General features: G+C 46.4%; 3 protein-coding genes across 4 annotated transcripts; 1 reads left to right on the top strand and 2 right to left on the bottom strand.

Annotated features, from left to right (window-relative positions):
• Window positions 1-183: 183 nt before the first annotated feature.
• Window positions 184-2,278, bottom strand: LOC103316322 (myosin-10). The gene is made up of 8 exons (XM_031924734.2): window positions 2,158-2,278; window positions 1,930-2,083; window positions 1,675-1,745; window positions 1,374-1,587; window positions 1,175-1,310; window positions 939-1,088; window positions 750-879; window positions 184-615 (listed from the first exon to the last, which is right to left on the bottom strand). Exons 1-8 carry the CDS (start codon window positions 2,230-2,232, stop codon window positions 421-423), a joined length of 1,125 nt encoding a protein of 374 aa, XP_031780594.1. The 5' UTR covers window positions 2,233-2,278; the 3' UTR covers window positions 184-420.
• A 120-nt stretch (window positions 2,279-2,398) lies between these two features.
• LOC100120703 (tctex1 domain-containing protein 2) lies at window positions 2,399-3,808 on the top strand. The gene is made up of 4 exons (XM_031924736.2): window positions 2,399-2,996; window positions 3,070-3,203; window positions 3,283-3,416; window positions 3,491-3,808. Exons 1-4 carry the CDS (start codon window positions 2,863-2,865, stop codon window positions 3,536-3,538), a joined length of 450 nt encoding a protein of 149 aa, XP_031780596.1. The 5' UTR covers window positions 2,399-2,862; the 3' UTR covers window positions 3,539-3,808.
• LOC100120736 (flocculation protein FLO11) lies at window positions 3,606-9,638 on the bottom strand. Of its 2 annotated transcripts, none has more exons than XM_031924733.2 (12): window positions 9,409-9,638; window positions 7,756-7,845; window positions 7,496-7,634; window positions 7,245-7,395; window positions 6,314-6,395; window positions 5,945-5,993; window positions 5,763-5,865; window positions 5,583-5,682; window positions 5,209-5,516; window positions 4,601-5,125; window positions 4,316-4,510; window positions 3,606-4,234 (listed from the first exon to the last, which is right to left on the bottom strand). In XM_031924733.2, the coding sequence occupies exons 2-12, from the start codon at window positions 7,832-7,834 to the stop codon at window positions 4,100-4,102; spliced, it is 1,866 nt and encodes a 621-aa protein (XP_031780593.1). In that variant the 5' UTR covers window positions 7,835-7,845; window positions 9,409-9,638; the 3' UTR covers window positions 3,606-4,099. The 2 variants fall into 2 exon arrangements, with proteins under 2 accessions (XP_031780593.1, XP_008216295.3); XM_008218073.4 differs by having other exon boundaries at window positions 7,245-7,398; window positions 9,409-9,636.
• Window positions 9,639-10,665: the final 1,027 nt, after the last annotated feature.

The following is a 10,665-nucleotide window of genomic DNA, read 5'->3' as shown; positions in this document are numbered from 1 at the left end:
ATATGTATAGCTCGCGGCGGCTCACCCTCTCTTGCACTTTGACGCCGCCGATGCTGCTGCTTTCGCGCATATTCTGAGGAAACGCGTTTAAATTTAAACTCTCGGCAAGCGCGGAATAACGCCCCGCTGCGACTTTTTTCGGGGCTCGACGCGTTAATGACTGAGTTAACCCTGAGAAAGTTCTTTTTTTACATTATTTTATTACACAATTTTATTTTGCCTTCGAGAAAAAGGCAAACAACATTTTAAAAAATGCAAAGGAATAATATCTTTTTTTTTATAATAATTCAGTCTGAAAAGCCGTGGAGGTGAAGCAGGGATCTACCATTACCACGGTGAAGTGTGATATAGTATATAGTCAAACCCCTGGATACCGCGATGACGATGAACAAACGCAATATCAACTTATAAAGCGCGCTATCACTTGTTTTTCTTCTTCTTCCTCTTCTTGGACGATATGCAGCGCTCGTGGTAGGCGCGCCAGGTTCGCTGGATTATGCGAGCCGCGCGATTCTTTTCGAAATTGTCGAGCTGCTCAGCGAAGGCTTGCATCATTGCCAGCTCCCGTTGCTTCTTCAAGTTCGTAAATAACACGCTCTGCACGTCATATTCGTTCTGCAATACAGTTACGAGAGAGACATCGTCAGTCGAGCTATCGTATATTGATTAAGACTCTTTTTTTTTTGTATATGGCTATTTTAATACGCAGTCGATCGAGGGGGTAATTGGTACGGTGCGTGTTATTGTACCTTCGAGATCTCGAAATGAGTCTTCGTTACGCGCAGTTGCATCTCCAGGGTCTCCTTCAGCTCGTTCAGTTTTTTCAGGTCTCGATCGTACGCGCATCGCGCCGCGATGCGTTTCCTTTCTGATTTTACGCTGCGAGTGAAAATCCATTGACGCGAGCGTTAATATAAAATTGAGAAGGAACAATTTACCAATAATTTCTCAGCGATTTTTCCCGCTCCAAATCGGCCTGAATCAGCTGCTCCATAAGCCCCTCGTTAGCATACAGCTGTAGATCGAGATTATGCTTCTCATCGATAATATCGTCTCGCAGCCCACGTAACTTTGTCTCGTAACGATTCCTTTTAACGGCAATGTCAATGCGGTATACATTAATCGGCGGATTGTTATTATTGTTATTAGGTGTTTGTATATTTAAATTAAATACATTTGACGCTCGAGCTCGGCGCGATGTTTTCTTCGCCGGTCGTCGATAAGCAGATTCAACTCGGCGATTTCGTCTTGGCATTTTTTTATCGTCTCCTCGTGTTTTGACGTTTCCTCCTCGATGCTGCTTCTCAGCGCTTCGGCCAACCTATTATTATTTATCGTTACAAAAGAGAAAGAGAAAGGAGACATAGACTTACTTTGAATTTCCTCTTGGGTTTGCGCGATTAGCGTGTCGGCGTTGCGCAAGCCAATTTCTCGTTCGCGCAATTGTTTTGGTGTTGTTCTCACTTGCAAATCGACAATTTGCTCTAATAGCTCCACGCGATTGATAGTATTTACGAGGCTTGGCAAAATAAGCTCGATATTGTCTTTCGCAACCGACAATATGTCATCTTCGTAGTCGATCAAACGCTGGGATAAAAAAAATAATAAATATCTTGTTAATTAATATTAACGTTGAATTTTGAAGTGTATAGGCGTGTAATATATTTGCAGTACTTGTAAAATGACCGCGCACTGCGATTCGAGATCGGCAGGTTCCTCCTGGATCGTAGCAACTTGTTTTGATTCTTGAAGAAAAAAAAACAACAACAACAACAAATAATGCAGTTCGTATAAGGCATTGGATGGAGTAAAAAGTAGTAGTGTCACTATTTTTAAAGACGGATTAATTCGCATTAGCATTGATCTTATTCACATGGCTTACGACGAAAATCAGTCTAATTTGATAAATCTTTGCATTGATGAAATTACCGTTATTCGTCAACAAGCTCTCCATCTCGCCTTGTTGATTAGCTTCCAACTTTGCGCTCGTGCATAACGTGTACAATTTTCTGAATTCTTTTACATTGCGATAACTGGCGGGGCGCTTGGTTTTCAACTGCTCTATGATTATCGGTAGGTATATCTGGAATTGAAATTGTAGATGAGAACGTGAAAATAAGTATAACAAGTAGCGCGATGATAAAATACGAAGCTCACCGCAATCTTCAGCTTTCGGGTGAATTGCTTAAGAATTCTCAGCATCCGATCGATGATTTCTTCGCGAATATTCATTTTGCATTTATTCTTTGTAAAATAAATGTATGGCAGATTATGTAATTCGTTGGAATGTTGGCATTGCCAAAGGCCACACGACGTCCTTCTATTGTGGTTATACGATATGGAAATATCTTCACTATGTATGTACTACTCTGGAATATTATCTTCTGGTAAATATTACGAACATTTCAATACCTCGTTTTTAATTAAAAGAATGCACACTATATAGTTAGCTTTAATTAAAGTAATAATAATAATAATAATAATAATAATAATGAGTCATATCAAATTTCGCGCGCTACGACCGCCATTGACTTTAAAAGGCGCGAAAATGCATCTGTCAACGAAAAATGCTCGACGTTGTTTTGAAAGCCGGTCTTCACGTTACACAAAGAATTTCCAACTTTTATACACTTTCGCATCAGCATCGCATCGCGGAGTATCGTTTTCCACATTGTTGACGAAAAAATCGTTCGATTGAGTCAGCGCAACAGTCGCTAGACAACAGAGCGTAACAATGGAAACAAAAACACGCTGTGTTGTCTAGACCCTAACCTCGGAAAGAAGCGACTCGGGCTGTTGATACAAACAATTGAGATTATCTTGTATACTTATACCCTTGTGTTTTTTGCGTTTGTGTAAAAAATGGAAAGCTCGTCGGAATCGCAGCCTATGGATAATGTCGAGCACGAAGAAGAGGAGGATTCCGGAGAAAACGTCGATATCGCGGAGGCTGATTCAACGAATATCTATCAGATTAGTCCCAAGCTGGATGAAAAGTAAGCTTGTGTCTTTTGAATCTTTCGATTCGTTTATTCAAAGTTACTCTATAGAATCGATTATTTCTTTAAGGTTCAAACCGTTAAGCGCTAAGGAGGTTATACACAATGTACTTTTCGATTACTTATCCACCAAAGAGTACATCAAAGATGATGCACCAACGTGGACCAAAGAGATTGCAGACATCATCAGGGATAAGATAAAAAGTTTGTTTGCTAAGGATTAATGTGGTTTGTTGGTTGTCTTTCTGCACAATTGTAATCTCAACGATGCATACGCTTTCAGAGTTGGAATTCAAAAAGTATAAATACATGGTCAACATTGTGCTCGGTCAGAAAAATGGGGCTGGCTTGAAAATGGGTACTCGATGCATCTGGGATGCTGAAACTGACTGCTATGCCCACGACTGTTTCACGAATGTAAGTGATATTGAATTAAGCTACCATCCATTCATGATTTCAAATATCCAATGTCAACTATTGTTATATTCCAGGATTCGTTGTTCTGTGTTGCTGCAGTCTACGCTGTCTACCACTATTAGAAATATTCTTGTCAATACCATTGAAAGACCAAGGATCATTGTAAATAGTACAATAGAAAAATTAGTGTAAAGTAAGTGGTAATATTATTTATTGTAATTTTATAATTATGTACATTATTGTATAACCTTACATAAGATAACATTTCCGTCATTGTGCCTTAAGATTGTACTTTTAATTAACGTCATTTTATTGCATAATATGACATAGTTATTGTCAGTATAGCACCACAAATAAATTATTAAATATTTTATTAAAAAAGTTATGGTACGAATTGAGTATTAGATGAATATCCATGCACAATTCCATATGCAGTCATGGTTATCTCATAACTAATGGTAATACAAATACCGATAATCGATCAAGGTTATCTAGAACACTGATAGTAGTACGTAAGAAGATCATTTTTGAACAGGATAGAATTCGACTACAAAGTATGGCATAGAGAGAGAGAGAGAGTCGACATTCCGTCAAAATCGACGGACGATCAGAGAAGCGTTTTGAGACTTAAATTAGTGAATGATTTCAAAGAGGTATTGTAAAAATAGTGATGCTGCACTGTTTTACATAATGACGCAAGGTAAGGCACAACAGAGTGGTAAACAGACTGGTACCACGGCTTTTTTCGTCTTGACTTTCTCCTCGCTCTTGGCGGACGCTCCGTACTCCCAGGCAGCCTTCTCCTTGGCCCATCCTCCCTGCAAACACAGCGGATGTATAATGTCGAGGTGCTCATTAGTGTTTTTCTCTCTGTTCAGAAGCTTATGCGATGTACTCACGCTAGATTTGGACATGGCGGACATAGACTCCTCCTTCCTGGAGAATTCACCCGATCCAGGCGGGTAGTACACGGGCGGTCCGGCGACGTTTTTACTCCTGACGACTGGCGGCGTGTGAGGCACGAAGTCTACTTCCTTCTTCACGTTGTTCTCTCTCGTCCTACGCTCGCGCTTCTCCATCACCTCGACGACCTCCTGCCAAAATTGCAGCCCACGCACGTGAGAGGTTTCAAGAGCGTTAAAAATTCAGCATATGGATTCAATAAGCATTCAATGTCATCGTACCTCGGAGTCGGAGAAGGAGGCCATGAGGTCCTCGATCCTCTTGGGCGGCCGCTGCCTCGGGCTGGCCGGCCGTTCGCTGCTGGGGAACGGCCTGGGAAGCAGCGACTGCTGCTCGTCGTACTTGTAGACGGTGGTGCTGTGGTGCGAGGACTCGGAGGTGCTGGGGTAGTACGGCGCGGGCTTCGGTGGCCGGCTGCTCGAGAAGTGCTCCTCGTACTGCTTGACCGTGGTGCGGGTGCCCTCGGTGGTCACGGGGATCGGATGGGGTGCCGGCTCGCTCTGGTAGACGACGCGCTCGGTCTTGCTGACCGCGTGGTCCGGGTAGTCGGTGCTCGGGGGCAGGTAGCCACTGCTGTGCTGCGCTAGGTACTTGTCGTTGCGGGTGATGGTCGTCGTCACCTGGGGAGGCGGTGGCGAGGTCGCCCGGTAGCCCCTGCGCTCCACGTACACCTTCTCCTCGCGGTGCACGCGATTCGTCGTCGGTGACGGCGCCGGCACGTAGCCGCTCTGCTTCTGTTCCTCCACCTGAGACGTTTGTTTTAAAATTTCGCGTTAGTATTTCTTTTTGTCTTCTTACTTACTCTCGCTCAGGCGCGTGGTACACTCACGTGGTAGGTGACGGTCTTCTCCGAGTCCCTGGGCAGCGAGTAACTGACGGACTTGTCCAAGTTGATGTTTTTGCTGATGCTAGTGGTAGTGCTGCTGGGAGGGAGGTAGGTCTCGGGTGCGCCTGGCAGCTCGTACGTGTAGGTCTTGATGGTCGTGGTGACTTTGGTGTTGGGTCCAGGAGCGAGGTTGGCTGGGATCGGAGTCGATGAGGGAATGTACTCGACGTTGGTGAGCTCCTCGGTCTCGTCGGTGCGCACGGTCTTGATGTTCTTCCGCGGGGACACCGGGCTCGGCTCTGTGTGGGTTCCTGTTTGAAAGTCGATCGGTTACTTTCTCATTCTAAATCGATGCATCGGCTTCGCGAGATACTCACTCGTTTCTTTGATGTACTTGAAATCCCTCTCCGTCGATCTCGTCTCCGTGGACGGGATCATCGTCGGAATCATCTTGGTCGACACGTCGGCCTTGTACATCTAAAATCGCATGGAAATGAGAATCATTGTTGTGAATCTAAAAATAGCTGTACTCCGCCGCCACACGCGTACGAACTTACGATTTCTTTGCCGCTTTTCGCGAAATCGGGACTATCGCGAGACTGGGTCACGCTCCTCGAGGCTGTGCTGGGCTTCTCGAAAGTCCTCTCGCAAAAATTATCCCTGCGCCCGAAAATTAGCTCGATTATTCCCCCCAAAAAATCGTGTTCAGAATCAGGAAATAAAAAAAAAAAATACTCACACGATGGAGGTGTCGTTCTTGCTCAGCTTATCCGTCTTGATCCAGGGCTCTGAATAAGGAAGGAAAATGAGAAAAAATGACGCACGACGTCTCTCGCGGTTCGTAAAAAAGGCGCGAACACAAACAGAAGCCGTCAACGGTCGCTTATGTGTATAGCGGATGCTGGAAAGCGGCGACAAGGTCGTCGCGTTCTATAGCGCGGTACATATAGCATAGTCTCGGGTATAAGTGTGCGCGGAGTGAGCGAGCGATTCGCGGCCCGTAAAAGGAGCGGCGTTCGGCGCCGAACGAAGTAGCCAACGCGAACGAGCGATCATGCAAACCGATTTACGCGAGCTATATAACATAACGCTGTGCTCAGTGACATACCGAGATTCTCTCCTTCCTGTGTCTTGTCGTAGTGGTAGGAGACCGTCTTGTAAGCGACCGTCTTGCTCTGGCCTGGTTGCACCTGGAAACGTGTGTGTACATGAAAAGTCTTTTAGTGAACATTTTCTTATAACTATTAGCGAACACGCGCTGAATCTTGAAAAAACTAATTTTGCACTCGCCAGACGCACGTGTACGAAGACGCTCTTCTCGGAATTTCATGACTGCAGCACGTAACATAAATTTCGCTTTGAATGGGCCTAATTAATATGCATGCGTCACCCACGCACTTAAAATACTCGGATGTTGCTTTATTAATAATTAAAACGAATTGGCGAAGATAGAACTCGATGCGGCGCAGCCGATCGGTTTAATCACTCGTACACTATATGCACACATTTTTCTCAAGCATCAAATAAAAAATCTCGAATCACGCAGAGCACACTATAGATTACAAAACAACGCGTTTACGCAAGATCGGCCGGTTTCCGGACCACGCGAAAATCGAACGTTCGCGAGTTACAATACCTATATAGTGTGTAAAATATTGCGAAAAGCTGCACAGTTGCAGTCGTTCTCGACGAGCGCAGTGGAACTGCTATTGGAAAATCGAGATTGGCATTATGAGTCGGGTGATGCGTTTCGCGTGGGCGCGAGTTACACCGAGCTCGGTGGGAGACTGGTTACGTGGGTTATACCCCGACCTTATACGGCCCATCGGTCCGAAATCGTTTTCAGGGATTCGCGCCGTGTTGTTCTTTTTTTTTTTTTTTGTTTGCTTTTTATTCCTCCGGCGCGCGCGCCGCTCAATGAAATCTAAATATAAAGCCTGCGCGCCTGAGGAGAGATGGTCGTGTTTGAAAAGCATCCCATTGAAATATTTTCACAAGCCCGTCCGCTTTACGATAGCGTAACAGAGCAATCGACTCACATCTTGAAGCTCGGCGTCGAGCATTTCGAGTCCGGGAATTCCGGAGGGCGTGCCAGCCGGTCCGGTGCTCACGTACTTCTCGACCGTCGTCGTCCGAGCTTGAGAGGGCGAAGTCGACCTTAGCGGCGAGACTGACCTCAGGGGGGATTTCCTGCTGGAAGAAGAAATAAACGACCTCGGTCATCGTTAGGGCTTTCATTGACGGAGGAGGGGAGCGTTAATACGTTTTTATTTATTAGGTTTATATCTACCTGCTGTGGCTCGTTTCGATGATTCTGCTCGAGTTGTGCTGCTGAGGCACCGACGTCTCGATGATCCTCGTCGAGCTGTGCTTCGGAGGGCCTGCATTGCCGCTCGAGATGCTCGTTTGCAAATCGTCCAAAAGTGCATCTGCGCGTGGAATTATTATTATTATTATTATTATTATGCAAAATGAGAAAAACGCGATGAGGCAATCGCGCTTGAGTCGTATACAAGAAGTTTCGGAGTAAAAAGCGAAAAGCTGCATTACCTAAATTGTTATCGAGGTTGCTGGTCGAGGTTGACGAGTACGAGCTCGTGGCTTTTCGACTCACTGCGCCGCTCGCCATAATTCAGTCAGCTGCGAACAGAAACAGATCGCTCGTTATAAAAACAGTGCTGTAATTGCTCCCGCGCACTTTGTCTTCTGCAATATTGTTAATATAACGCTCTTTTTCGCTTCGCGAGTCGCCAGGCAGAAAATTACGTGCTTGCTTCGCTCTTGTTCTTCTTCTTCTTTTTTTTTTTTTTATATAAATGGACCGACTATTTTGAGCTGTTTGGAAAGCTATGTGAATTTCGCAAGGGAGAGAGAGAGAGAGAGGAAAATACACATGCGTCATCTCGAGATTTTAGTGCGTGGCGCATGTGGGCGGGAGAAAATAGCCCTCTCCGCGGAGCTGGAAAATTAGCCTACGCGATGACAATTTTTACGGGAGTCGAGCGCGCAATAATATCGGCATTATGTTCTCGGATTACTGTTTATAGATCCGTTTTGCCGCAGAGCGGGCCGACTTTTCGCGTGAATCACGCTCCGCTTTTAGTTTCGCGCGCGCATTGTATTTTTAAATATCGTTTGTCGAGCTTAATATACCAAGTCCGCGCATGTAAACACTCGAAGCGACGATTTGAAGCTTACGTCAGCGCGTAAATTGGAAAATTCTTCATTACTCGCTCCGAGTCTCTTCGAGTTAGCACCTCGTCGGTGTATTTTCATGACAATAGCCTGCACGCGCGCGCCTGAGTTTACCCGGCCAATTCGCATACACACACACACACACACACGCGAAAGAGTCATCGAAATTGAAAGCTTGAATTTCGCCGTGTAACGCATACACACACGCACACAGTCGGAGATGAGGGCAGGGCAGCGCTTCAAAGTCCGTCGAGTGCATCGTCGCACGAAATGTTACAAGGTCGATCTTCGCTTTGCGAGTATACATGTGTGTGCGCGGAGTTTAGTATAGCGTTAACGGGCGGAGAATGGGGATCTCGGAAGAGGAGCACACGCGCATACAGTTGGCCGAGATCCTCGCAGTTCGCTGCTGTCTGTCGTCTTTGCCGGCGCTATTTTCAGAGCCGCCGCATCGGCGGCTGCGTAACGCTCCGGGTACCAGCTTTTTAGCTCTTATTGCAGCTCTTATACATACATACAGAGCCGCGAACGCGATGACGGCGCTTTTTACGCGGATCTCGAGAGGCTACTGGTCAATATTTGCTTTTTTGCGCGCCGTTTCTTCTACGGGTTCGTCGCCTACGCTGCGTGCGGGAGCGATGCGAGGCTTGGGATTTTACGAGAGCGACTAGACTTTCGATGAATTAATAATCCCTCGAAATCCGACAGTTTAGCGGACGAGAACCACTCTCCGCCGGAAAATTCGAAATAGAAACGAGCGTATAGAGGCGCGAAGAAAACGTCTGACCGGAAAGTGTATTCGCGCGTCGGAGAAGCCAAGTAACTCGAGCACACACTCCCGATTAAGTCCTTCTCAAGCGCGTATAATAATTGTAATAGCGCCGCGCGACAAGTGTGCGATCTCTATCTCTCTCTCTCTCTCTCTACGCGTGGGCGGATTATATGCATCTCGATATGTCTCTGCATAAAGTGCAAAAAGAATAACACATGCAAATTATCCCAACTCACCGGTTGCACTGCCCGTACAGTCGACTCGAGAATAAACTTGTAGTGTGCGTAACGCTGCTGGCGAAGAAGTCTCAAAAGCGCATCGGCGAGCCGGCGCTTAGGACAACGCACTCGCACAGTCGAACAAGATCGAGAGCAGCAGCAGCAGCACCGGCCGCGCTAGGTAGACTAAAGTCGCAAGAGCGGCCCTCGCGGACTTTGCTTGGCACTCGCGCTCACATACACGGACGCACAGACACGTCGTTCGCTCTCTACGTCTTTCTCTTCTCTCCCCCCCCCCCCCCCGTCCTTTCGCGTCTCGAGAGCAGTGTGTTGTACACCCACGCGCGCGAGTAAGAGCGCGCGTATATTCACGAATTTCGAGCGACGATCGTCGTGAATTAAACTCGATCGAGAGGCGTCGCTCTGTGTTGGGATAGGCGTATCTATGCAAATAGCTCGGAGAGGCTTTTTTCGCCTTCGGTGAATTCGATTAGCCGAGAGGTGTAATTAGACGACTTTTCGAACGCCTATAGCTAACCGAGTTTACGTTTTTTTATAATACGCGCGGAATGCATAAGCGCGGGCGATTAGAAAGCGATTAAGTCGAAGCTACCGGCTACGGTCTCTGAAAGAATAATCCTCGATACGTTCTAATTAATGTACGCACACACACACACACCGTAGGCTATACAGCGATTAATTTGAATTTCCGCCACATTGTCTTGACCAACCGATCAGTTGTAGCGGCAATTTCTCACGCCGCGCATGAATAATATCCGAGTTTAGAGCAACGGGAGCTATCTATAGGCGAGATTACCGTGTTTTTGTAAAATGCGCTATTTGAAAAATCGTAAACCATACGAGGCCATCGGACTCCTCCTCGATCGACCTCTTCGCTCGTTCGGCTCACGTTTATGCATCAGGTGTATACGCGGGATCGCCTACACGCGCGAATACTTGCGTCAGCTCTCTCGGTATTCCGAGCAGTGTCAGGGTCGATTTTGGCGCCCGCCACTCTCGTCATTTCACAGGAAAGCGTGATACAATACGGCGGCTGTCCGTCATTGAGCAGACTAAATTTGGCGTTGTTGCGGGGCCCCTTTCGAATAATCAAGCCTGCAAATCGCTCTTTTCTCTCTTATTCTTCTCGATATCTCGACTTCGCTCCTTTTCTTCTTCTTCTTCTTCTTCTTCTTTTCGCTCGCGTCGAGCGCGCGGGCTTTATTTTCATTCGTGAATCCCGGTCAAGGCCGCGGCGAAGAGGCTGCGCGCATA

This window comes from Nasonia vitripennis, chromosome 2 (assembly GCF_009193385.2).
Source record: "Nasonia vitripennis strain AsymCx chromosome 2, Nvit_psr_1.1, whole genome shotgun sequence".
NCBI classification, from domain to species: Eukaryota; Metazoa; Arthropoda; class Insecta; order Hymenoptera; family Pteromalidae; genus Nasonia; species Nasonia vitripennis.
The sequence above is the reverse complement of the archived record's forward strand: the minus strand, read 5'-3'. Positions and strand labels throughout refer to the sequence as shown.

Coding starts and splice junctions, on each gene's coding strand:
- LOC103316322 (XM_031924734.2), bottom strand. CDS start 2,232: ATGAATATTCGCGAAGAAATCATCGATCGGATGCTGAGAATTCTTAAG. Junction 1,588..1,674: donor AGTGCGCGGTCATTTTACAA/GTACTGCAAATA, acceptor TTTTTATCCCAG/CGTTTGATCGACTACGAAGA. Junction 616..749: donor CTCATTTCGAGATCTCGAAG/GTACAATAACAC, acceptor ACTGTATTGCAG/AACGAATATGACGTGCAGAG.
- LOC100120703 (XM_031924736.2), top strand. CDS start 2,863: ATGGAAAGCTCGTCGGAATCGCAGCCTATGGATAATGTCGAGCACGAA. Junction 2,997..3,069: donor AGTCCCAAGCTGGATGAAAA/GTAAGCTTGTGT, acceptor TATTTCTTTAAG/GTTCAAACCGTTAAGCGCTA. Junction 3,417..3,490: donor CCCACGACTGTTTCACGAAT/GTAAGTGATATT, acceptor GTTATATTCCAG/GATTCGTTGTTCTGTGTTGC.
- LOC100120736 (XM_008218073.4), bottom strand. CDS start 7,834: ATGGCGAGCGGCGCAGTGAGTCGAAAAGCCACGAGCTCGTACTCGTCA. Junction 4,511..4,600: donor CCTCCTTCTCCGACTCCGAG/GTACGATGACAT, acceptor CAATTTTGGCAG/GAGGTCGTCGAGGTGATGGA. Junction 4,235..4,315: donor CCGCCATGTCCAAATCTAGC/GTGAGTACATCG, acceptor CTGTGTTTGCAG/GGAGGATGGGCCAAGGAGAA.